At 44.1% G+C, this 23,496-nt stretch overlaps 1 protein-coding gene across 5 annotated transcripts in view; it reads right to left on the bottom strand.

Annotated features, from left to right (window-relative positions):
- LOC134625951 (RNA binding protein fox-1 homolog 2-like) overlaps positions 1-17,973 on the bottom strand; it is a 51,106-nt gene extending 33,133 nt beyond the window's left edge. The window contains exons 1-3 of one of the 5 annotated variants that reach the window (XM_063471363.1): positions 17,729-17,970; positions 16,903-17,113; positions 5,927-5,977 (exon numbers count right to left, since the gene is read on the bottom strand). In XM_063471363.1, coding sequence (XP_063327433.1) covers positions 5,927-5,977; positions 16,903-17,103 — 252 coding nt within the window. In that variant the 5' untranslated portion in view covers positions 17,104-17,113; positions 17,729-17,970. Of the gene's footprint in view, positions 1-2,001; positions 2,407-5,926; positions 5,978-16,902 lie in introns of those variants that run through there. The other 4 variants (XM_063471361.1, XM_063471365.1, XM_063471362.1 and 1 more) reach the window with 4 other exon arrangements.
- Positions 17,974-23,496: the final 5,523 nt, after the last annotated feature.

The raw sequence follows: 23,496 nt of genomic DNA on the forward strand, positions 1-23,496 counted from the left end.
GGCAATACTCTCTTTAAAAGACGAATAACGTGTTTGCCTTGCAGCTGCGCAAGCTTCCAAAGCAAAGAATTACAGAGGAGGGGGGAAAGAGAAAAAACAGCAGAAACACTGGGGGGGAGAAAGAGACGGCTCGTGTGGGAAAATGAGAGTTGATCATGACGTTTTGGAGGTCTGGAGGGAGAAGAACCTTCGCTGGTTTTTGGGAGTCTTATATGCAATCACTGTGTCATCATATGTGCACAGTAACACAGCAGAGGTCTGTATTTACATTCAGCCTCAATGACCATAAAAGGTTGGCTCTAGCACTGCCTTGGTGTGAACAGCAGCAGGGTTAGTAGCAGCGTCTTTACTGTAATGGTTTTTTTAAGAGCTTTTAAAGAAAAATGTATAGGTTAGCACAACTTTGCAGTCACTGAACAAATTTTGAAAAATAAATGTAAAAAACTACACAACGTCAGTACTGAATTTTACAGGAGTACAAATGACATATTAACTGAGAAAAGGTTGGAGGAAAAGCAAGGGAAGGAAGTTTAGGAAGGAGTTTATCTTTATTTTGAATTTTGAGAATTAAGTTGAAATGTCAAAAATTTAATCTGACATTTGCAGACTGAAGTTGAACTGAAAAAAAATTACTAAAGGAGTTTTTTTTTTCATTTTGAAACAACAGAAAGAAGAAATGTCAAAAATAAAGTTGACATTTTCAGACTAAAGTCACCTCAGACAAGTTGACCTCATTCTTAACATCTCCATGTTATTCTCAAAATGCAAAACAACTTCCTCTGTGATTAAAAACAAAAGAAATGCTGCTTTTTCCCACACTACAAATGTCGTCCTACTCTATAAAGTTTTCAGTATTAACTCTGTAGTAGCTACTATTACTGTAGCTATTAAGAATATACAGATTATGCCGTGGACCTATGAAGGGTTAAAATGCATAGAGTTGAGTTTTGCCATTAGAAAAGGAGGGGGTGCTAGTAAAGTACTCCAGGAACTGCAGTGTGTGTGTGTGTGTGTGTGTGTGTGTGTGTGTGTGTGTGTGTGTGCGTGTGCGTGTGCATGTGTGTAAAGTAACAACTGTGCTTCAGCACCTGTCTTCCTCAATCCAAAGATGAAGTTTAAACCGCATGGACAGCTTGAAGAAAATCTCAGCCTCCACCTCTCTGCAAGTGACATGACACGACACGACACAGCGCACACACAGACACACATCCATATGGAATATAATCTGACACTGTGTGCAGTCAGCATAGAGAAGGCTCGCAGTGCCCAATGTACATACATGTCAGCACAGGCAATCCAAGCAGCAGTTGCTACTTCGCGTCTGCACGCGTGTGCCTCACAGACATCTCCCCCAATTCCCGACACCCGCCTCGAGGCCCAAAGGAACCCAAGACCAGAGAGCAGGACATGCTAGAACAGAGCCAGAGAACAGCTCTCATCCTGAGGCTGTCTTTGAGCTAAAGTAGCACAGACACGCCCACCATATGTTAAGAGCAGCCTTGCGCACAACACATCAACTGTATAAACATTATAATCTGTGGTGTTAAGTAACTATTAATGCAACGGCGCTGATACCCTGCAAGCACGCGCTTTGCTCCTGTGTATCGTCGGCACTTCAGTGCCACCAGGACAAAATGCTGTATGGTTAACAGAAAAAATAAAGCAAAACTAAAATGATTCGTTTCTATCAAAACAATCACAGATGGGTGCAAAGAGTTAAAAAAAGTGAAATGAGCAGAGCTGCAGGGACAAGCCCTGCTGTCAGCCTGATGCTCTGCCAACTATCTGAAAAAGGCCTTACCTGGGCCAAGACACAGCTAACCAGAGCAGGCCACATCATGAACAGCAAAGCAATTACTGCTTCATCACGCCAAATTAAAATAAATAAATAAATAACAACAAAAAAATCATTTACATTGTATCTTGTTTTGCTAGTTTGGCCCTCGCGATACTAAAAAGCCACTTCAGAGAAAGAAGCTCTTGCTTGAGATGCGAACTCACCGGTAGCATAGCTTGGTAGTACAGCCCCATCATTGTCTGATCTAAAGGAACAACTGCTGACCAGCTTTCCACTTTCCCGTTCCTTCTCCTCTCCTTTTCCGTCTGTGTCTCTCGTTCTCCTCCTATTCCTCCTCTCCCGTGTCTGTGCTCCAGGACCATGAGCTGACGATGGCTTCAGTCCACGTCTGCCTCACACATTCAAATTCTCCCTCGTTCACTCCCTCTTCCTCCTCCTCCTCCTGCCGGTGTTGCTTCTTCTACTTCTCCAGCACGCGAGCCTCGTCTGCCTGTCACTCTCTGCCTCGCTTTTGCTCGTCTCTCCGGCCCTGCTGCTCTGATCCCCCTCGGGCCTTTCCGTCTCTCTCCTCCTGCCAGCCCGAGTCTCTTCTCTTCTTCTCTCTTTGCTCTGCGTCTGTCATTCACACACTCGCCTTACACGTCCTCCTGCTCTTCTCCCCCCCTTTGCTTCCTCTTGTTCCCGCCCCTCTTTTTAAAACTTTCCCTCCCTTTCAGTCTCAATCCCTCCTATCCATCAAGCATCCATCCTTCCATATAGCAATCTAACCCTGTGTCTGGATGGAATCAGAAAGCTGCTGTTGTTGCCGTCTCCTAAAGCCCCCGGAGAGAGACAAGAAACAGGAAAGGAAGAAGATGCTGCCTTCTATCCACGCACTGGCTGCCTGAGAGTACAGAACACGAATGCGACCCCCACTGCATTGCAGCTTTTTTTTGATGATTTATTTATTGCGTGGCAGCCTGTCAGCTCCAAAAAAGCAGTGGTAGGTAGGCCAGCCGGTAGACAGCTAGGTAGCTAGCTGCGTGGGTAGGCTCCTAGATCACCATCTCTCTGCTGCAGCTGTCTTCCTCACACAGATGGAAGTCTCACAAAACTGAGCGAGCGCCAGCCCCGATTCCACTACCTAAACCTCAACCTGAACATTACGCTGCATTGCACCTTTTTCTTCTTGGCTCAGTTCCGTCACTTTCCAACACTGTATTGTTAGGAGGCATTTAATTTGCAGGGATGAGAGTGCAGTTCCTTGCGCTGCATTTTCATATGGGAGGGACTGAACTCTGCAGGGGGAAAAAAAAAAAGAAAAAAAAAAAAGCCCTGATGCCAAGCATTCAGACATCTGCTGAGTCTGGCTAGAACTGGGTCCAGAGGGATGGAGGGATGTTGGGAAGGAAAGATAAAGTGAATGGACGGAGGTGGTGGTGGTGATGGCAGAGAGAGGGGGTGAGACGGAAAAGGAGCTGGGATGAAGTAGAGGGGGACAGGGACTGAAGGGGCCAATGGATGTGAGCGAGAGATAACAGGATTGGGAGATAAATGGATAAAAACGTTGGGTGGAGGGGAAAAAAAAGAGCGAGGGATGACAGGATTAGGGCTGTAAGTGAGGAGGATGAGAGGATGAATAGGGGATGATCCTGGGATTAAGTACACAGGCTGAAACACTGCGATAAACACATGCAGTCACACACAAACACATGCACAGAATGTACACACGCAGATGCGCTCTGATCATATCCATGCTGCTGCACCTTGGCTGGAAAACAGACACACATGGATTCAAACAAAGGGCTCACCAGCTCACCAGCTCGTCCAAACAAAGGCCTGTTCTCCAAACACGGTATCTACAGATGATCAGTAACCCTGCTCAACTACTCTGCAGGACATGTTCACAACAACTGCACCTCGTGTGTGCAGGTTATTACTTCTACTGCTAAATGCCAAAGAAACGCTTAGGCGTGCTGGTTCTATGTCTTGTTTGTATGTGTGCTTTTAACTCTGATCATTGCTGTGACCTAAACATCAGGAAACCGTGGCCCCAGAGGACTGACCCCCCCCCTTTACAGCACAGGAGACGTATGGCAGCGGCGTCCCCAGTTAAACGTGTTCGTGTTGACGCGGGCAGACCTGCGGGCAGTTCAAATGTGCATAAATAACATAAGACAGACGCATTACAGAGACAAATGCACTGCAGCGGTGAACAAGCCAATCTTGCAAAGCTAGGCTTGGCTAACTCCATTTGCATGATAACCAGCAGTGTGCTGGAGACTCCTAATGTGTGTGCTCAAGGGCAGAATACATTGGCAGGGACGACTTTTTAAATCATTTATAAAACAAATGCAGAGGTATGCTGTGGCTCTGAATTTAACACCAGGCGAGAGTTCACACACGCTGCAGATCAGAAGTGATCTCTCTGCCCAGGTGTTTGTCTTACAAACAGATGGACTCGGGCAGAGGAGAGCCGAGACTGGAATATAAGCTTGCTCTAACTAAGAAACTGATTGTGTGCCCCTGCGGGCAAGCCATCTTAAATAACTTGCTTCCATTTCAGTTTTAGCTCTGTGCCACTTCCCTGCTTTATTTCTCGTCTTCCTGCCTCGCCTTTAATCTCTTGCACAACATTTGTTTTTAATCGTCAGGTTGACATCCACCCAGAAATTGTAATAAATTTGATTTAAAGCCCAAAAGCCTGAAATTCTTTTGGTGTCTCCCCTCGCGTTCTCCGAGAGCTGCACTCCCACGAGAGATGTTACCAGGGGTAGAGCAGGAGTGGAGTGCAGGGAGCAGAGGAGGGAGAGGAGACTAAATGAGAGGATGAGGTCTGTGAGAAGCTCCATATTGTGATGCGAGGAGGGAGGCTGGGGGGCGAGAAAGCTCACAGGCCAACACTTCCCTCCTGTGGCACTGCCAGAGAGCTGCACGTCCCAAAACACAGCCCTCAGATGCACGAACGCTCGCACGAAGACAAAAAGCGCACACACACACCCATAAACATACTCAAATGGAACGTGCGCGCTCACACACATGGGCACTGAGCTGGTTTGAGCTGCTCAATGCGCTCTGCTGCTTGGAGGTAGATAAGAAAATAGTCAGCAACCCTGCCGCTGCACATATAAGTCACTCATTACTGAGAGCAATATGCTGGTGAGACACTCAGAATGAGAACGAAACGGAGAATATGAGAGAGAGGCATAAAGACAGAGAGAGAGAAGTGCGAAGGGGATGTGAACGGCGTTGTGAGAAAAGCCCCGCATACAGAGCGTGCAAGGCTTAGCCCAAAGAAGGTGATAGCATAATTTCTCTTCACTTTCTAAGAATCAAGTCTTTGAAAGAGAAGCTCAGTCATCACTGGTTTCTCTTCCATCGATTCCTCGAAGAGACGCGATTTATGAGCTACCAAAGGCGAGGCAAGGCTTTCATTACCGTCTAGATAATAATGTGGTCGTAAAACAGACTGAATCCTGCTACATATGCGAGGATGGTGAGGACAACACAACACTACCAGTTTTTACTGGGCAAGAAGAATGACATAAAAGTGGACTATCACAAGTGTAACTTTCAGTGTAAAGGGGGCTGAGCCAGTCCATCTATCCTTATCATATGCCACGTATAGTATAAATTGATAAAAGAAGTTTAAAAGTAAGATCAGGGGTCATCCTACTCAGACAGGTGTTTTTAACTCTAGCTCTGTGTGACGTCAGTGAGAGCGGCTATCGCTCATAGGGACACCAAAGGCGTACAGTCGTGTCCAACCTTGTCCCTGTGAGGTGCAGCCAATCAGAATAAAGCTGGCTTAAAATGGAGATCAGCTTGTTTTAAAGGGGCTGCACCGAGTCCAGCGTCTAAGACGATCAGGGATTAAACTGTAAACAAAACTATTTTTACAGTGAACAAGAATATGGAGGTCAACATAAACATAACAGGTCCCATTTAAAGAATACCAAAATGTTTTATTTATCCCATGAACAAACTGTTTGATTCAAGTGGACTTCACAAACTCACTTCCAGCTTTTTACCATCAGACGACTGAAAGCAGGCGTACTGTTGAGTAAGTCAAGGATTTTGTATTTCATTAATTTTTTTTTTTTGCAATTTATTGTAACAGAGATTTGCGAGCAGTCACTCGTCTCTTACCTGACTGTGAGGTTGGTATCCATGGAAACCGGGATTTAAAGGCTCATTGTTCTGCAAGAGACAACAGGAGGGATGAGAGCAGCGTAAGTGGCTGTGCTTTTGAGAAGTGAGTGGATGCAGCAATGGCGCTCCAAAGAAACTTGTGCGTTTTAGATGAGACGCGCTCTTGGACAAAAAATCTCAACCTAACTTGTGAAAGCAGGAGGATTTATACTGTCACAACTCTTTTTGTAATCTAAAAGCACAAGTCAAAGTACTTCAAGCATTTTATGAGACCTTAAATGATACCCGAACACTAGGGGAACTATTTTGCAGTGCTTGTTGTTACGGACTAAAGTTCAAACGAGCAAAGACGACGTTCTTGCGTGGGAAAACAACTGATGAGTGAATGAAGTTAACAGTTAACAGTCTTGTGGATGTCGTGACTGATGAACCATCACTGCAGTTTATCAAACTTTTCTATCCAGTCGCACCAACCAATCAAAATCCACCGAGCCCATCCCTCATCGCCCCTGTTCAGAAACCAGTGTTGTGGTTAATTGCTCTGTAATTACTTTTAATTAGATTATTTCTGTCTCTTTCGCTCTATTTTCTCTGTGACTATTATTTTCCCCCCTCTGTGTCATTTTGCCCCGGCAAGAGGAGCCATTGTTTGCTACAGAGCTAGGTGAAGAGGAGGGGGCAAAAATGAAAAGACAAAAAGGACGGGGGAGATGGGGGAGGACTGGAACAATGGGGAAAGTTAACTAAACGATGATATTTTGACAGAAGTGAGAGAGATCACTCCGGTACAGTCTAGCCTGCTGGCATGCCTCGAAGAGAAAACATGACCGCCTAGCGAGACTCATGCCTCTGCTCTCGATAAGGAGCTGAGGCATGAGTCTCACTGGAGGGAGAAAGCGGGAAGGGAGGAGGATAAGGGGAAAGGCCTCAGAGGGGGGAAAAAGAAAGAAAGATGTGTATGTGTACATGTTAGAGGGTGGGGGTGAGTTTGAAGTCTTTTTTAGAACTGCTGATGTTTTCATTACATTTAATCAGCAAAATATTCCAAATCCATGTGCTGGTCATCACCCCCTACACTTTGGCACGAACGCGCCCCTCAGTTCGGCCAGCACTTCGAGGGTGGGCCCCGTAATGCCGCAGCAATGAGAAGGGGCAGATTTGGCTTCTGAAGAGTGTCAACAGAGTTAACCTCCCGGCCCTGACCCCAATGCTGCCTGCCGCGGGAATCGCTCCATCACTTCAAACGTTCATTCGGCCAATCGAGGGCAAGCCTGCGTGAGGAAGAAGGGGCCGGTAGGACAGCAGCGGTTTGCATAAACAGAAAGACAAACAGCTTTTAATCTGGAGAGGTTAGGGATATGAAGACTAAGACCAAAACACAGATGGGATGATGATGATACATGAGAGAATGAAGAAATGGAAAGAAGTAGTGTCTAGACAGAGAGGGGGATAGAGGGAAGCCAAATGGGGAAAAGTGAGTATGATGATTTGGTTTAAAAAAAAAAAAAAAATGGACCAGATGTAAAGAATGGAAATAAGAAACCATTTCTTTTTTTCTTTTGATGCATGAGCTGTAAACTCTTAACTCTGGGCGGGTCTGTCCAGACTCAGGGCCCCCCCCCCTTGCTTGAAACAGCCCTTTCTTTGTCTCCTCTCCCCACTTCCTGTTTCATCTGGAACCAATTTCCCCCTCGTGCCTCGTCCCCAGGGGGATCACTCTCCTTGGTGCGCGCGCATACAGTGGGAATGGGCAGGCTTACATCGAATGACATACTGACTGCGTGGCGAGCTGCTGGTGCTCGATGCAGCGCATATGGAAATGCAGTAAAGGAGGGCCGTTCAGAGCAGAATTTAAAGTCCACAAAGCCCCAGGCGATGTTGGTGGGAATCACAAAACTCTTTCCTTTTTTGAATTAAATTAAAAAAAAACAACAACAACCCACACTGCAGTGTGTTTCAAAAAAGGCCTGGAGTGACGATGCGGTTTACAAAACTGGAGCTGCATTGCTTATTTATTCTTTAAATGGTGGTAATTTAGCCATATGAGAAAAAAAAAATTACACCCAACTACTGGTGATTAATGACGTAAATGTGCATTCTCATCACACTCCCAGTCAAAGTAAGGGTGTAGGCACTGCACTACCAAGGAGGACAACTGGAATGCCACTGAAATCCAAACCAAAATTACCCGTGACCATCAAATTGCAGAGTCGCTGCTGGTTCTACTTTGGGAAGAAAAAAAAAGCGAGAGAGAAAGAGAAAGAGGAGGAGGAGTTTACATAGAAGAACAGAAGGAGGGGAGAAGAGGGGGAGGAAGTTTAGCAACATCTGGAATCAATCTGTCTGCAAGAGAGGAGGGACTGGAAGAGACGGATGGGGAGGAAAGAAAGAAGCAGAAGAAGAAGAAGAAGAAGAAGAAAAGAACCAGATGAAAATAAAGACAGACACACAGGAGAAAGAGGAATGTGGGTAATAAGAGAGCCAAAGCCAAGAAAGGGGAGAGAAATAAAGCAGTAAAGCATTCGCAAAATGGAGACAATGAGTCATAAGTGAAGAATGCCATGTGATTTATATTTTCTTAAAGCAGGGTGGGGGAAGGAGCTCGAGGGGTTGAATTTGATACCTAGTTTTTACAGACTCGTTTACCTACCCCCACACAAACCCAGGCACACACAAACACACACTGCCTTTGCCATATGGCTTTACATCACGTGGCTGCTGAAAGGTATAAAAAAGTTTATTCCCGACAGCTTTTTATGAAATAAATAAAAATGAACGCAGCTGTGTTGCTTCGCTCGGTCTGAGCCCGTGTAGGTTCAGAGCTGTGCTTTCATGCCTCACTTCTGTAACTTTCCATTAAGTTAATTCCATATAGTTTGTGAGCGAGGAGGAGCCTTTGAAGGCGCCGGCCGGCTGACTGTGGAGGGCTTCAGTCTGCGCTGGCAGGGATCAGCAAAAGCACAGAAAAACCAGTCACACGCTCATAAACACTGACTCGACAGAGGGTAAAAACTAAAGGGCGTCTCTCTTGTTTATTTTCTCTCTCTCTGTCTCTGACTTGCTATTTTAAGAGGAGAAGGAAAAAAGTTGGGAAGTTGCTGGAGCAAATGGGTAGAAGCAAGGGAGGAAGGGAAAAAAATGGAGCAGCAGTGGTGAAGGAAGACAAAATGACATGAGGTCAACAGATGGTGAGAGGGGAGGGAGACTGAGGGAGGAGGGGAGAGGGGTAATTAGGCAGGCCGCTGCAGGCTTCCAGCGGTCCCAAACAGAACAGCCCGAGGAGGTGGCTTTGTGGTCTCATATCACCAAATGTAAGGGGGGAAAAAACACCTGCTCCCTCCAAATCATCATGAAAAAGACTTTTTTGATATATCTGCTGCTGCATGCCTATAGTCTGAGGTGTGGCAAAATAATCTAGGAGGGGTGATTTGACATTGCTCAAATGTCAAATCACAGCTATGCTAACATCTGATCAGCTCCACAACCAGCTCTATCAAGTCAACAAAACCCAACCGTGGAGGAGGAAACGTAGACACCAGCGTACCGTATTATAGAAACTGTTAAAGTAGGAACACACAGAAAAAGCTGTGGAGAAAAGCGCAGAAGAGCCACAAAGTGATGGATATGTTGGACTCGAGACGGGTATATTAAAGCCGAGAGACGAAGCTCAGAATGACAAATGCATTGGAGGTAGTCAATATGTGAGGACATAAGGACAAAGACCGAGAGGAAGAGCAGAAAGACAAGATGAAACACAAGCTTTCCCAAGAACTGAAGGCTCATTTATCACAACGGCATCTTTTTCACTTTACAGACCAAAATGTGCCCACACAATGGCACCGCTACAACTACCCGAGTTTCTCTCTTTTAAGCGATGTGTTTTCTAAAAGAGTAGGAGTCTTCGACACCTCTGATGTGAACTGGACACGCTTTTTTTTTTTTTTTTGGTGGTGGTGGTTCAGACTTTAATAAAATATAAAGCTCGAGGGCACTTTACTGGGTGGATTTATTGATGACTGTTTCCTCTGTACCGACTGTGTGGATCGCTAATAAAAACAGATGACCTAGGAATTAGGAATTATGCAGGTCCCTGTACGTCTCCGCATGAAGGTTCCTGCACAAGAAAACACTCATCTATAGCTGGACCACATTGTTATTTCACTGAGTTATATTATCTGTTTGACCATCTGTCGATAAACCTGTCCTAATCTTGTAAACGTGATCACACCTGCTCGCTTAAACTCGGGGAGAAATCAGTCAGATTTGGGTGGTTAAAGTTTAAAAAAAAGGATCTGCAAACTTTACAACCACATTTTTGACCAAAAAAAAATCTTATCATTATTTGGTACTCATTACAATACTACAAAGAATACTGGCCTTGTTTCACTTATAAAACAGTATAAATAAGAAACATAAAATGCAACTACTAAAAAGTGGAGGAAGAAAAATTCCATTAGCATGTTTAAGCCTCATTTGAAACAGAGTAGCTCTAAAGCTCTGCTTTGAGTCAGCTTTAAAAACCAGACTGAGAACGTATGATTCATTATCCTGTTTTTATGCAAATGAATCAAAAAAGTGGGCTACCTTGATAACAAACAAAATATTTAGGAGCCTCAAAGTTTTAAGAATAGCAAAAGTTAAGCGAGAGAGGCCAGTTTCAGTTTAATTTTGGCTAAAGACCAGCCGCAGTTTGAGTATACCGGTAAGCCAGCAGCGTTGGCGGTGAAAACAAACAAATCTGTGCACATACTGTTAAATTCTCCATTTTCCTCTTCAACTTTTCTTTTTTTGGATTTGGAATACATAAGTAGGGGGGGCTCAGGACTTTTCATGTAAGTGTATAGACCCATGCTAACTACTCAAGACTACCTTTTTTTTTAAATTACAAAAAAGTCTGGTCCTTTGGAAGTGAAATATAAAGAAATGGCTCAAGACTTTTGCACAGTATTAAGAACACGTGAAGGAAATTTCACTACATCTGGAACAAGCGTCACCTTTGAACTCAAGGCTGAACTGATTTGATTTTACCGCTCAATGGTCCTACACTCCTGTACCTCACAACTGTTTGTCCATTCATTCCAAATTATGATGAGATTACAATCAAACATCTATTAGGACAAAATGGTGGTGTTTAAAATAACCTTCTAAAGGCATTTACAATTTATTTGAAAAGGTCACATGTCAAGTTTGGACAGACAAGGCAGTTGTGTAACTATCTAAATATTGCAAGTGCCAAAAGTGTTTGCTCGACAAATGTCCAGTTAGTGATTTAACAGATGTGAACTCCTTGTTGCCTTTATCACAAAGCAAAGCCGAGAATTTAAAAAAGATTTTATGAATGTTGTAAATAACACAACACAGTAGCAAAAAGATCCAACTGTTAATGTGGCACAACTTCAAAGGTCAAACTGTGAATTAACTGGTACTGGACAAAACCAAAGTCCATATCAACAGAAAAAATGGCAAACAGAATTCTCATACATGCAGTCAGTCCATTTTACAGAGCACCTCCATCTGAGCTCTTCAACTTTTGTTCATATGGAATATGGAAATTATTAAAAATGTCTTTAAGCAAACAGTAGCACCTGTATTTGACCATTACATGCATATACTTTTAATCATGCATAAGCATCTTTTACTGTGAGTAAAAGTACCTAAATGCAAATTATTTATCTGAAAAGTGATCAATTATGTTTCGCACCATAAATTTCACCAATAACCTGCACAGGTTGCTTCACTCTTCTCTGTCAGATCTAATTATTGTTTCAGTCTGCCGAGGCAGAGCTCTTAGTGCACTGTGGACATGCTTTATGCTGTAAGGCCTCATTAATAAAAGCTTTAAAAGAATTAAATAAAAATCAAAGAAATACAAAACTATCGCAGTGCATTCAGCTGAAGTTGGGAAAACTCACATAGCAAACTAGGGTATCATTCATAGACAGCTGTGATGGGTATTGTGGCAGCACATCGCAGATGACCCTCATGTAAGGGAAGCACTGAATTGACATTTGGCTGTATGTGTGGGAGGAGATGGGAGCACATGTGACAGTTTGGGGGCAGCCTTGGGGAGGAGCTATGCTGGGTGGGGGAGCAGTGGTATGATGACTATAAAGGGAGTGCTAGCATGAAAGTGCCATGTGAAGGAGCTGAAATCAGGAAATCAAGTGAGAGAGAAAGGGATCTCAAACCTATTCTGATCTCTTTATGAATGGTGGCGTCCTTCTTTTGTCTGCTGTCGATGCTTGGGTAATAATGCTGTTGCGTAGTGAGCTGAGCTGAACACAGGGAGGGAAAAAAGAGGAGTTGAGCAACTGCGTATGGGGAATTTTAGCTTATCGTTGCTGGTTCAAAAGTCAAGGGTGAGTCCACTGTGCTGTGGCTCAAAGTTTAACAGCAATCATTAACAGCTGCACAGCACCTAATGCGAGACCAGGTTGGGACTGTGTGTGACCCTCTGCAACACATGTTAGCACATTAATATGTGCCGAACACACAACTGGTTCCACACCTCCCCGTCCTCCTAACACTTTCCACTTCTGGGGATATTTCTTCTTAGCATAATGGCAGCTGCTGACTTCTGGCTGCTTGTGACTAATGATTTTTTTCATTATCATTGAATCTGAGTGTTATTGTTATCTCAAGTCATCTTTTAAGGCTTTAATAGTCTTAAAATTGAAAAATGTGCATTGCAATTAAACAAAAACACTCTGTCCCTTTCAGTTTACAATAATGTATGGCAGAGAAAGGCAGCAAATCAACCCAATTGGGGAGGATGGAAAAAAAGAGAAAACTACCGATAAATCATGATCAAACAAAAATGCAGATTAATCTTCTCTTGGCTTATTACGTGCCAACAAATCATTTTGTTTCTTCCATACAGGGTTTCCTGTTGCCTCACGGACACTTTTCCCTGTCTTTGCATTTCTTTTTTCATCACTTTTACTAACCACTAATAAGTCTAGCTGTGCCAGTCAAATGAAGTCAGTGTTAAATCCTGGGATTACGCTCACGTGCAAACACGCAGGGATGAATAGTTGTTCTTATTGCACACTTTAAGGATGCATGTACAGAGGGTGTCTTAGTAGTGCCTGCAGCGTGTATGCGACAAAATTGAGGGCACGCAGATGTGCACATGGAGCTTCGTGTTTACCACATTATGACAACAATGTAATCACATGGACCCAGGCAGACCTTTGGATACATGCAACACACATGTAACTTGGCAGCACTTTTAATAGCTAAAGGATTTGGGGTTGATCAGCTTTTACACAACTCGCAGGGGAATGCTTCAGCTGGAAAATTTTGCTGTAGCTACGTCACAACCACAAACCCCTCCATAACCTACAGCGTACTCTGAAGCGTACCTGCCCAGAAATGTCACTATAGGTTGGATTGGCCCATTATTGTGATTGGCCTCTTCAGCACAATTGATTCATCTTGTGCATTTTCGGCTAGTCTTTAGCTGCAGTTTATGAATTTTTCAGCGAGAAAATAACAATCATCGTCTCACTATAAGGAATAATAATCATAGCACATCATAATATATGGACTCACAAATGTCAGCAAAGGAAAGACGATCACCAAAACTATTGGAATGGACATGAGGGAAATACACAAAGACCAATATTTTTGCCCATGATGCACAAAAAAACCCAAACAAAAAACAAAAACAAAAAAACAACAAGCACAAGGACTCAGGAGGGAATAAAGTCCACAACCACACTTTAATTAACACATAATGAACCAACACAAGCGTAAATGCGAGCAACAACGTTAGCCACTTACATGGTTTACGTTGTAGGCTTGACAAAGACCCCCTGCAGCAGTCTAAAGCAGGCCTTACAGTAAGCTCCAATCAAAACTCCTCACACATGCAGAAAGCACAGAAACTACCGCCAGCAGAAATAACAGATGCAGTAAAATTTTACACTGCACTAAAATGAAACAAGGGCATATAAACTACTTAAACAAATTGTTAAATGTTCAGGTTTACATATTTTTAAAATATTTATGCATTTTTATTGGTTTTGTCCTGTGGCTTTGAGGGCCTAAGGGGGAAAAAAGGAGGTGCAGTTACAGTGGGTACATGTAATATTGTTGTGATATCCAAGGCTCATGAGACTTTAAAGTTCTTGTTGCAATTTACTTTCTTGCCTGGGCTGCGGGGGCATTCTTTAATGTCTCTTTTCTCAGGCAACCATCAGCTCTCATAATCGCAGCATAATAAGTTCTGAAGCTGCTCAGCAGACTAAACTTTAACTTCACTTGTTCCACAGGAAGTAATGATTCTCAGTGCTATGGATGCTGCTTGTGGTGAACATTATGAGTCAAAAAAAAATGTGCGCTATCGGTGATAATCTTTTTCAGTGATCTGTTCATACATACCGCCCACACCCCCCACCCCAACTCCACCCTGGCCCCATTAAAGCGATCGCTCTGGTTAATGCCCTCTCCTAAATGAGCTTTGATCTCGTTAGTGCGACACAAAGCCTCTTTACTGCCAACGATAGGACAAATCGGCTCTCCGAGAAGCGCGGAAAGAGGGAGAGTTGGATACTGTACTCCCACTACCTCAGCGCAGACCACAGTGCTGCCTCAAGGGGAAGCATCAATAAGGCCAACAGAGCGTACCAAACATACAAAGAAAGAGCGTATAGGGGGAGATGAAGCGGAGGGGAAAGGGGGGAATGGGAGAGAGGAAAATAAGACAACACAGCTGGGAAAAAGAAATGGATATTCCACCGATTTGAGTGATGGGAGACGGGCTGAGAAATGAAGACATTATCAAAGATGGCAGCGGGGGAGATAGATGGGGCAGCACAGAGGAAAGAGTGAATCGGGGGGGGGGGTTGCTTGCCTCACTGGTACGCTGAAAGCCTGCGAACCAGGAGTCAATTAGCAATCTGGAAATATGCCTGGGGGGAGGCAGGAGGGGGACAAATCAGAGGACAGATAAGGGCGGGGGTGGGAAGGGGTGCAGTTTGTATGAGGTGGAGCGGGGGAGGAGAGCAGCAACAACAAAAGAGGGGAGGCTGCACTCTCGTTTATTATTACAGTCCTGATTTACAGTCGCCTGGAAGGTCAGAAGTATACCAGCTCGAGCTCACTGCGGGAGCCCTACAGTAATTGCTGGGTGCATTTAGTTCAAGGAGCATTCACTGGAGTCATCATCTCCATCGCGAGCAGCCATGCAGCGCCCGAGAGCTACTCGATACATCCCCTCAATGTCATTTTCCGATTTATTTATCCTTTGCATAAAGTGTCACTGAGCTGATTATCATCATTCAGGCCCTGTCCTCATGCTTATCTCTCCCACAACTGATGGTGTCATGCCTGCCATCCATCACTTCCCTCGCATACTTTATCATGCCGCCTGATGGATGCAAACTAACGGCTCAGATTTTCACTCTGCCCTCAGTCTCCTTTATCCCACCTCCCCACCCCCACCCCAAAATCCCCACATCTATCCATCTATCAGTCCCCAGTCACACCTCTTTCCCTCTCCTCTAATCCACTCGCACACTGTGCCCAATTAAACCACGATCCTCACTTTCCCCTCTTTATCCTCCACGTGCAACCTTCGGTGCACTCTCTTTCTCTTGCTGTAGCCTCATCCTCCCTTTTATTCCATTTACACGACCCCACCCCGACCCCAACAATCAATACAACCGATGGGCAGCGAGAATCCACCACATGCCGCCCTGCTCATTGTCACATCATCTTTGCCAGCGGGCTATAACCTTTTCCCATCATCAACATCCATCCTCTGTGAGGCTCACTGAGCATCACAGCATCACACTTGGACCTTTCTGTCTTTGCAGCGGGTCAGCTGCACAGCCCATTGAAGCATTTTACCAGTTTCCCCGGGATTCAATTACCTGCAGACGACCTCAAGTCGTGTCCGCCTGCCCTTCGACTACCGTTAGAGCAGTTTCCCTGGTCTTTAAAAAAAAAAAAAAAAAAAAAACCCACCAGACGTCAGCTAAAATTTTTCTCTTGTACTATTGCATTACAGGGGCACTTCAAAGCATGTGTGTGTAGGTGTAGGAATGATGCGTGCTGTGTGTTTGCAAGAGAGAAATAAATAGCAAGAGATCCAGGCAGAACAAGTGAGAGGTGCACCCTGCGCCTCGGCAGTTCTCTAGTTTACTGTAATGTACACAGGTTGGTCCGGGGAGGCAGGAACGGTCGCTGATGCTTTGCTGTCTCAGCAGTCGAGTCATAAAAGCAAGGGAAGACCCGTGTTAAGGAGGGCCCCCCAGAGACCCTTCGCTCCTTCAAGCTCAAAAAAAAAGGCTCTGTTCTTTGTCTTTCTCTGTGGTGACCCCTCCCCCAATCCTTGTCTGCCTCTCTCTTTTAACACCTAGCGACAATCATGGGGGGGGGCACGGAGCCATTAAATGCCCTGCATGTGTGTGTCAGGATTTCTGAAGACTCACTGACAAATTATCCGCACAGTTCAAAGTAATTTCATCCACATAAGTATAAAAATACAAAATCCCTCGCAACATGTGACAAAGCACTGGTTTACCTTCTGTGAGGCAGGCATGATGAATGGCTCTGATCTTTGCCGTGGTGTCTGGGACTGTCATAGCAATGGAGCCTGGATCATATTACCTTTGTCTGGTTTGGTAAGAGCAGCACCAAGAGGAACAAACAGCAAGCCTCGATAATCACAGCAAGCAACGCGTTTACTACTGAGACACTTTTCCTGCGTTTCGCTTGTTATAATTAAAGGATTTGCTGTTGCAACGATGCATGATTATCAAGAGGGGAAATGCGCGCGTGGAGGGGGGGCTGTCAAAAACATCATCATCCTTCCTAGCTGATGCTTAGAAACAAACAGAAAAAACAGCGAAGAAGGAAAGGAGGGCGGATGATACTGAGTTCAGTGAGCAGCATTTGTAACAGATGGAAACAAAAAAGACACAGATGTGAGAAACATATCTTTTGTGTTTACACTGCATTCATACCTGGCCAATGTCACCGACAACACTCCCGGTCCCGTCTATCCTTGGTCTTTTGCACTCCGCCCCGGACAAGTCAGTGAGGGCAGCGGCAGTCTGAGCGTCGGGCTCCGGATCTCCTCTCTTCATCCCTCGGACCACGGCTGGACCCCCGGCCGCGTTTGCATGGGGTCCGGCTGCTGTATCAATGTCCCTTTCCCGGTCCATTATTCCCCGACTAACGGGTAGCATAATAGATGCAACGTCGGTCGACATTAACATTGGACGGGAGAAGTCACCAGTCAAAAGTCTCTTTGGCTTTTTCTTTTCTTTTGTTACCTTTGCCTTCTCCTTTGGGTTTGTCCACGGCTCGATATTCACAATGGATTTGGCTTTTCCCAGACAGATAATATTGAACGGATTTTCATCAATATACACAAGCTTGCACTGTTTATTGTCTAACTTAGCCTTAGCTATGCGAGACAGACCTTTAAAACCATGGCAGAATCCAACACAAAGCACATTAAGTACAGTTGTCCCTCTCTTTTTTCCCCCTGAAAAAAGAAAAACGACGACAGTGTTCTATTTTAATAAAGATCACACGTCCGACTCTCGGATGCCTGACAAGCTAATTAGCTAGCTAACATCGGCTAGCCTGCTAGCATTACATTCCGCTAGCTCTCTTTATAAATGTGGCTCGGAGAGCACACTCTCGCTGCCAAGAATAGAAAATGTTGGAAATTAGCTTCGCGTAATACTACTCCTTCTGCGGGGCCAGCCAGTCACCCTCTCCTCTCGCCCCTAAACGTGTGGGGTTTTTTTCTTTTGCAGTGAACTCCTCTGTGGTTCCTACCAGCTTTCCCCTTGAATTCTCTCCCTTCTTGTCCGTTCCCTCGCCTCGGTCTGCTGTGGATGAGTCTTGGCGTGCGTACCTTGGCTACCGACGAACACGATTTCCTCTGGTCTCAGTCCCAGTTGGTGTAACTCGTAGTGTGGAGGGAGCCCGAGTGCGCTGATCTGCGGTCAGATTTGCCCGTGAACACCGGCTCGCGGACAGGGGGGAGTGAGGTAAGGCGGGCTGGTCTGAGGTCTGCCTTTCCTCGGTCTCCTTCTCCTCCTTTTTTCCCTCCTGATCCCACCACCTCACAGCTCCCTCCTCCTCTACCCTCAGTTATTTATTTATTTTTTTCTCAGTTAATATGAAAATTGCACTATTTTGCAGGTCGTGACGATGCCAAAAAAACTATTATTTTTTGCGCCTAAAATTACCTAAAATGTTAAGCAGAAAATAAATAATAATAACAATGAATAATAGTAAAATATATAAATATTAATAAAATATCTCAAAAACACAAAAGCCACATTTTGCTATTGAACAACACATGATTATTTTTATTTTTATTTATTTATTTACTTATTTCTTTATTTATTTTTATTGGGAGTCAGCTACTCCCATTGTAACAGTTTTGTAGCAAAATACGCCTCCAATATTTGCAAAAAGGAAACCTGCATAACCACATAAATGAAAACACGCAGCTAATAGCCAAAGGCCTAAGGTACTTAAATAAAAACAGGGTAAAAAAAAAGATTAAACAAATCAATCAATCAAAGGAGCCCAAAACCGGCCTTTCCACTTTCTGTTTTTACGCAACGCTTCACAGCACAGTCGTGTTTCTTAATGTTGTTGCGCCCCCTTGTGGGTCTTCAGTCACAGAGCGTCCGAAAGGAAACCGCTTTCATCCTGACTACTGGGCTTTGATGTTATATAATTCAGACAAAAAGTAACACTTATCAAATACAGTTGCTGATGTGAGGAAATGTTTACAGTGACCAACCAACAGAAAAAATAAATAAAAATACTTGAGCCATAAATCCTGCACCAGCTCCTCACTTCACCTGACTGCCTTAAAACAGATGATCGCAGTCACTTTCTGCCCAGCTGTCTGTGTCTAAATGTGTGTCATGATGGAGGTATTGTATGTTTATGTGTGTGTGTTTCCCTTCATCTCTGTGACTCACTCTAACGACACCCTTGTCTCTACCTGTCTCCCTGCCACCCACTGAACCTGCAGTGATTGACAGCAGTGAGGTCACATCACTCCTCCCTGCTGCCTGTTTCCTATCAGAGGCAGAGGGAGCCATTACTCAGCTATTACTACCAACACGGACTTCACGGGTTGTGGAAAAATAGAGCAAAATATCTGTTACGGGAAATGACACTTTACTGAAATCATTCTTCTTGATCTTTTGATGTCCTGTGACCTGTGTTTAATCCAGCTGGTTAAGAGGTCACAGGGCATTTCAGGAGGAGGATTCGTTACTCATTTAACAGATAAGAGTTTTTTGTTTGACTTTGTCTGATTCCTGCCTACTGCTATTTATTTTATATTGATGTCACTTGCTGAGGGTAGTAGTAGGCATAGTTTATTTGCAGATCTCCAGCTACACTCACTGGCCACTTTATTAGGTACATCTGTTCAACTGTTTGTTTGTTTGTTTGTTTGTTTGTTTTTGTCTGTCCCATTTGGTTCTTTAGCCATCAGAATTGTTGTCTGACGACCAACAAGGATACCCAATGGATTTATTTTGCCAAATGGATCATCATGCCATTGCCGTATTGGTCCATTTGATCGACCTTTGTTTTTATTATTTATTTTATTTTATTTTCAGTTGTTACAGACGGGACAGACATGAGTGGGGGACAGGAAAAGGGGAAAGAAAGAGAGGAAGGAAAAGAAAAACAGAAGGGAAGAGGGACAGTGAGAAAGGGAAAAAAAATCTCCTGGATCACCTGTTGAGAGAGAAAGAATAGAAAACAAGCAAAAAAACAAAGCAACATACTAAACACAACACCATCGCATTAATCTAGCTAAGTGTAAACAGCAGTAAATACTAAATATTGAATGTTATTGTGTAGCACGCAGGACAGACAGCGCACAATGTGCTTTGAAGTAGCAGCCAAGAAAGGTGTAGTTTAAGTCTACGAACAGTAAACACCCGTGTGCACACCTGTGTGGATCAGCGCGCTTGTAGTCAAATGGTTTCCCCATGTAATGGTCTGCTAGAGGGTGTAGAGGGCCATAGCCCTGTCCCCCAGGGCATGAAGCAGGCATGGAGGAGATCCAGGCCCCAGACATCCAGAGGCCCCAGAGTGCGAGAGCCCAAGGAGGACCACCGGAGGGGCATCCGTGCCACCCTCATGGGAAGGGCTGAGGAGATCCCAGACGAGGGGTCACCCAGTAGCCACCGAGCAGAAGCCAGAGGGGGCTGCACTGGCGTGCCCGCCGGCTCTGCCGGCAGCCAGCTGTGCCAGAGTGAACTGAGCTGCAGGCCTAGCGTCCGGAGGCCCGAGGGTCCCCCGCCCCCCTGGAAGAGGCCCGACCGAGCAACAGGCACCAGGCCCCGCCAAGTAGCCACCGGGAGTGAGCTGGTACATACCTGAGCGCCCAGCCCCGGACACCAAGAACCACCAATGCACCGACCCCTGAGGGCATCAGTCACCGGCAGGGAGTGTGGTGAGGAGAGATGGGCCTTCACACTTTTTGTTCAACTGTTTGTTAACACGAGTACCTGCGTAGCCAGTCACATGGCAGCATTTCAATGCATTTAAACATTTAAACAGGTGGGTACATTATGTCACTCAAGAATGTGAGTTTGATTAACGGTGACCCTTGATTTCAGGACTTTCCCTTTAACCTTTTGACCTTTCTGGAAGCTTGTCAGGTGTGAGAAGCGTGACCAATTGCCGTCACAAATTTCCTACCACACAGAAAGGAGCACAGTTCATGATTGAAAAGCAAACAGCAAAACTTTCATCTTCTACACTTCTTTCTTTTGACCTTGGAACAAAAAGTTTGTTCTCACAATAATTAATTAGGTTTATCAAACCTTGGTCTGTATTTTGATTTTCAGTGTAAATTTATACAAACAAGTATAACACTTTCATCTTTTATACTTTTTGTTTTATCCTAACACTTTGGAGAATTAAGCCTTATAGAAAGACCTACTTGTTTTTGTTGTTTTTCTCAGTTTTAAGATCTTATATGTCCCTGTAAATATTATCAGTTATACTGCATATACTGTATTTTCACAAATTTTGACAAAGCACCGACAACAAAAATAGTTTTTTTTAGCTGTGATACCATCATACTACAGTTACTCTGAGAAGATGCATTTCTGTATCAGTGTCTTCAGGCTCCATACCATAATAACGCACCTTAAATGTCTCAGGGAAGGCTAGACTAGATGGAAAACCTAACAGTTGTCTTATTGGCCACAGTCAGATAGAGGGGTATTTTGTGGGACAGAAAACTCCACATTTACATTAAAGTTGCTTCCTGGAATACATCAAAGCAAATTTAGAGTTACAACTGTTGTTCACTACAGGGAATCAAAGCATATTCTTTGTTAACATGTATCACTGTCAGGGTGTGGGTTCAGGAAGCAGACCCGAACGCATGACTCTTCCGAGACAAAGCAGTGAATTTACAGTGATAACAATAGACAAATATATACAAATCTTCAGCATTGTGGCTTCCCAAGGTGATCTTCTCGATTCTCCCCACACAGTGCGAGTGTTTGTGACAGTGAATAAACAGTTTCCATATCTGTGCTCTAATCTGTGTCTCTAATAAACAATCAGCTGCAACTGGTGACGGCTTATGAGCGGCAGTTGAGGCTGTCTCCAGCGCGGGAACACTTCCGGGTCGAATGATCACCCGGCGTCCAAAACGTCTGGGAGTGATTGCCAGAATTTCAAGTATTTGAGCTGCCAATTTTTACACTTGTGAGTCTAGTATATTTTTCTCTCTGTCTCTCTGTCTCTCAGACACAGATACACTCAGACACCACCGTTGTCATTATATAGCTTGCTGTTCAAACTGACACTCAAATTTCCAAGAACCTCCTGAACACCTCATCCTTTTTAAACCCATGGCAGCTGTACTTTATTACCTTTACACATATGACTGGAGCAGAATTTTCTTTGGTTTCTATAAGCAATAAAAACCTAAGATTTTAAGAATTATTCAATCAGTATAGTATTTTGTTAAACTTTATGGCATCATTGTGATATCCAAGTAACCTCTGAAAAAATAAGTAACTGAAAAAGTCACTTAGATGAGTGATGAAACAGTTCTCCCACTCAAAACACCATGTCCAGATGAACAAAATCCACTTTTTGGGAACTATGTTCTTAATTTTAATCAGAGATTTGCAATCACTGCTTCCTACTTGGTCCACATGACCAATGCGAGCAGTCCTGTCCTGTGTGGAGCTTCACTACATTGAAGCTCCACACAGCGTCATGTAGGATACGAAAGCTGTGGTTTGTCCAGCAGAATGATGCTGACTAAACCCAAACTGTTTCTAATGCTTGTTCTTCCATAATCTGGGATTTTGTCCAGAATAAGTGAAAGTGATTATACAAAACATTTTCTAAAATCAGTCACCAGACCTTTTTCTTTGTTTAAATAGTAATAGGATTCCTCACATCATTTTAAATGTTTTCATGGTGCAGGAAGTGGAGTGATCCAGACTGGATGTGCCCAGGATCACCCTACATACAGCTCCAGCACAAAAACCAAACTCCCAGAATGAAGACATCCAGGGTGAAAGGCAGCAGGCAGCAGTGGGGATACTCATAAGTCTATTGTTGGAGCTTACCAAACTGAATCAAACACGTTCGGTAATAATGATGTAGTTGAAGCCACATAACAGAGAACTGTTTCCTAAAACCTAAAAACGGAAATACCTCTCACCACGGTGGCCTCAAACTCAAACTCCAGACAGGCAACTCCTGTTCGGATTCCCTGTAACACAAAACATTCTACAGTGAACATACTGACCCTGATGTGGTGTTAAGTCAACCTGTGGCCTCTCTGACCCATCAATGTCCCAGATGTAGAAGTCTAGGCTCATGTCTACTCAAGGCATGAGTAGGACTGCCCGCTTCCTGCCCCCATCAGGATGCCAGGACAGGTTGGTGACAGTACGTTTGACCTCATTAGGATCTCTGAGGACATAAGAAGTAGAGCAGTTACCAGTCAGGATGCTGATTGGCTAGAGATTTTACAAGGGTTGAGAATTAGAGGAGTATACTGTGTACTAACACATGACCCTACACTGTGTTCACTGCATCATTCCATGTTTGGCACTGATCACCACCTGCACTCATGTACATATCTATCCTCTTAGCACTTTTAATTCTTATTTTATGTCTATTTAAGAGTTGTATAACAGTATGTTTGCACTAAGTACCGCAGCAATTTCCTAATGTTGTAAACCTGCTCAACATTTGGCAATAAAACCCTTTCTGATTCTGATTTCTGATTCTGATTGCTGACGGGTCAATTCCATAACCAGTAGTTTTTAGACCCATTGGTCATTTTGTGTGTGGCTTACAGGCCTAGCATGAAACATTGTAATTTTGCTCCAGTTTTTTTGCTCCGTCTCCTGCCTTTGTGTGCAGCTGTTTGTCCTATGCAGTTAGGAAGCGACAGCAGAACTCCAGTGTTAGCCTGCTTTTGATGTGTGGTGGCTGTATATGTTTTGATGATTTACTCCTGCTCCGTGGAGAGGAGTGTATCTGCTTTCATCTAATCTTCTTGACATTTGTTTAGC

This window comes from Pelmatolapia mariae, linkage group LG4 (genome assembly GCF_036321145.2).
Source record: "Pelmatolapia mariae isolate MD_Pm_ZW linkage group LG4, Pm_UMD_F_2, whole genome shotgun sequence".
Classification (NCBI taxonomy): Eukaryota; Metazoa; Chordata; class Actinopteri; order Cichliformes; family Cichlidae; genus Pelmatolapia; species Pelmatolapia mariae.